General features: G+C 38.9%; 1 gene segment (V, D, J or C); it reads right to left on the reverse strand.

Annotated features, from left to right (window-relative positions):
- Positions 1-469: 469 nt before the first annotated feature.
- On the reverse strand, positions 470-992 carry LOC103533308. The segment is given in 2 exon segments: positions 470-840; positions 944-992. Coding segments are annotated over 2 exon segments (420 nt in total).
- Positions 993-1,316: the final 324 nt, after the last annotated feature.

A 1,316-nucleotide genomic window follows, 5' to 3' on the forward strand; every position in this document is an offset into this window, starting at 1 on the left:
AACATGCCATGACTATCAGAGGTAAGTACTGAGGCACTGAAGAACCACACCCTGATATTCCAGGCAGGTCTGAAAATATTTAAACAACCCTTAAACCTCATAATGAGGTCTTCCTGCTGGTTTTCTTCAGCAACAGCCCAAAGACATAGTCTGTATGGATAAAAATGCCTGAACAAGTCACTATCTCTGAAGTATTTCAGATTTAGACATATGTATATCTCAAGAACCTGTTCTGTCTCAGGGAAGAAAATAGCTTAAGGGACAGTAATTTGTGACTGTGTAAATTGCAGATTTCATTTCCTTTATTTTGTGCCTATATTTGGTTAAAAATCTTTGTTGATTGTTCTAATGAGATAGAGAACAAACAGCTGATCAGGGAAGAGGAGTTCAACAATTACCTACACTGCTTCTCTTGTTCCAGCTCCTTGGCAGCATCAGGTTTATGAGTAGACTATTGGCCTGCATACCCTCATCCAATGCTGAGAATTGCTCCCTTCTGAGGGAGGGTGCTGAAAAGAAGTTTATGTAAAGAAAGCAAGTGACTTTGAAGTGTTGTGTTCAAACTACTGGCACAGAAATAGACAGCTGAATGGTTAATCTTCACAGATGGAATATCCAAATGGAAGTCTTCAAGGTTTAATCTTTTAGCTTTGTATCCATTTTGGATATCACCCACTTCCTCCTGACTTGTCCTAGGTGAATAATAGATCAGTTGCAGCCCCTTCCCAGGCTGCTGCAAATACCAGTACATAGAATTATGATTATCATTTTGGCTGCACATCAGAGTAGCTTTCTCATCTTCTTTCAGAACAAGATTGGAAGTTTGGGTGATTTTAGCTCCTACAAGACAAGACAAAACAAAACAAAAAAAAATCACAATAAAATAAGCAAGCTACATTCTCTCAGCAGCAGAACAGGTATCCTGGCTCTACTGATTCCTTACTTGCTCCAAAGAAGTACATGGCCACACACCAAGCTGCCCAGATCCTCATGTCTGCCTCAGTAGTCAGTGAGCACACACCTCTAAGGGGCTTACATGGGTCTGTTTCACGTGGTTCTCTTAAACCAATAGCAGAGATCTCCGTAGCAGCTAAACCTATGCCAAAAGCTAAACTCGGTCCTGCAAAAAATTTAAAACAAGAGTGTTGTTTGGTTGTATCTCTTGAAAACACACAGGAAGTTTCACACTTAGTCAGGTGGAAGATTTTCATATTCTTATCAGACAGGATATTGTCATATATGAAAATTGTAGTTACCCTTTTATGTTTTATTTTACCACTTGAAATTTCGTTTCCATGATAAAACAGAAAATATTT

This window comes from Calypte anna, chromosome 1 (assembly GCF_003957555.1).
Source record: "Calypte anna isolate BGI_N300 chromosome 1, bCalAnn1_v1.p, whole genome shotgun sequence".
In the NCBI taxonomy this organism is placed as follows: domain Eukaryota; kingdom Metazoa; phylum Chordata; class Aves; order Apodiformes; family Trochilidae; genus Calypte; species Calypte anna.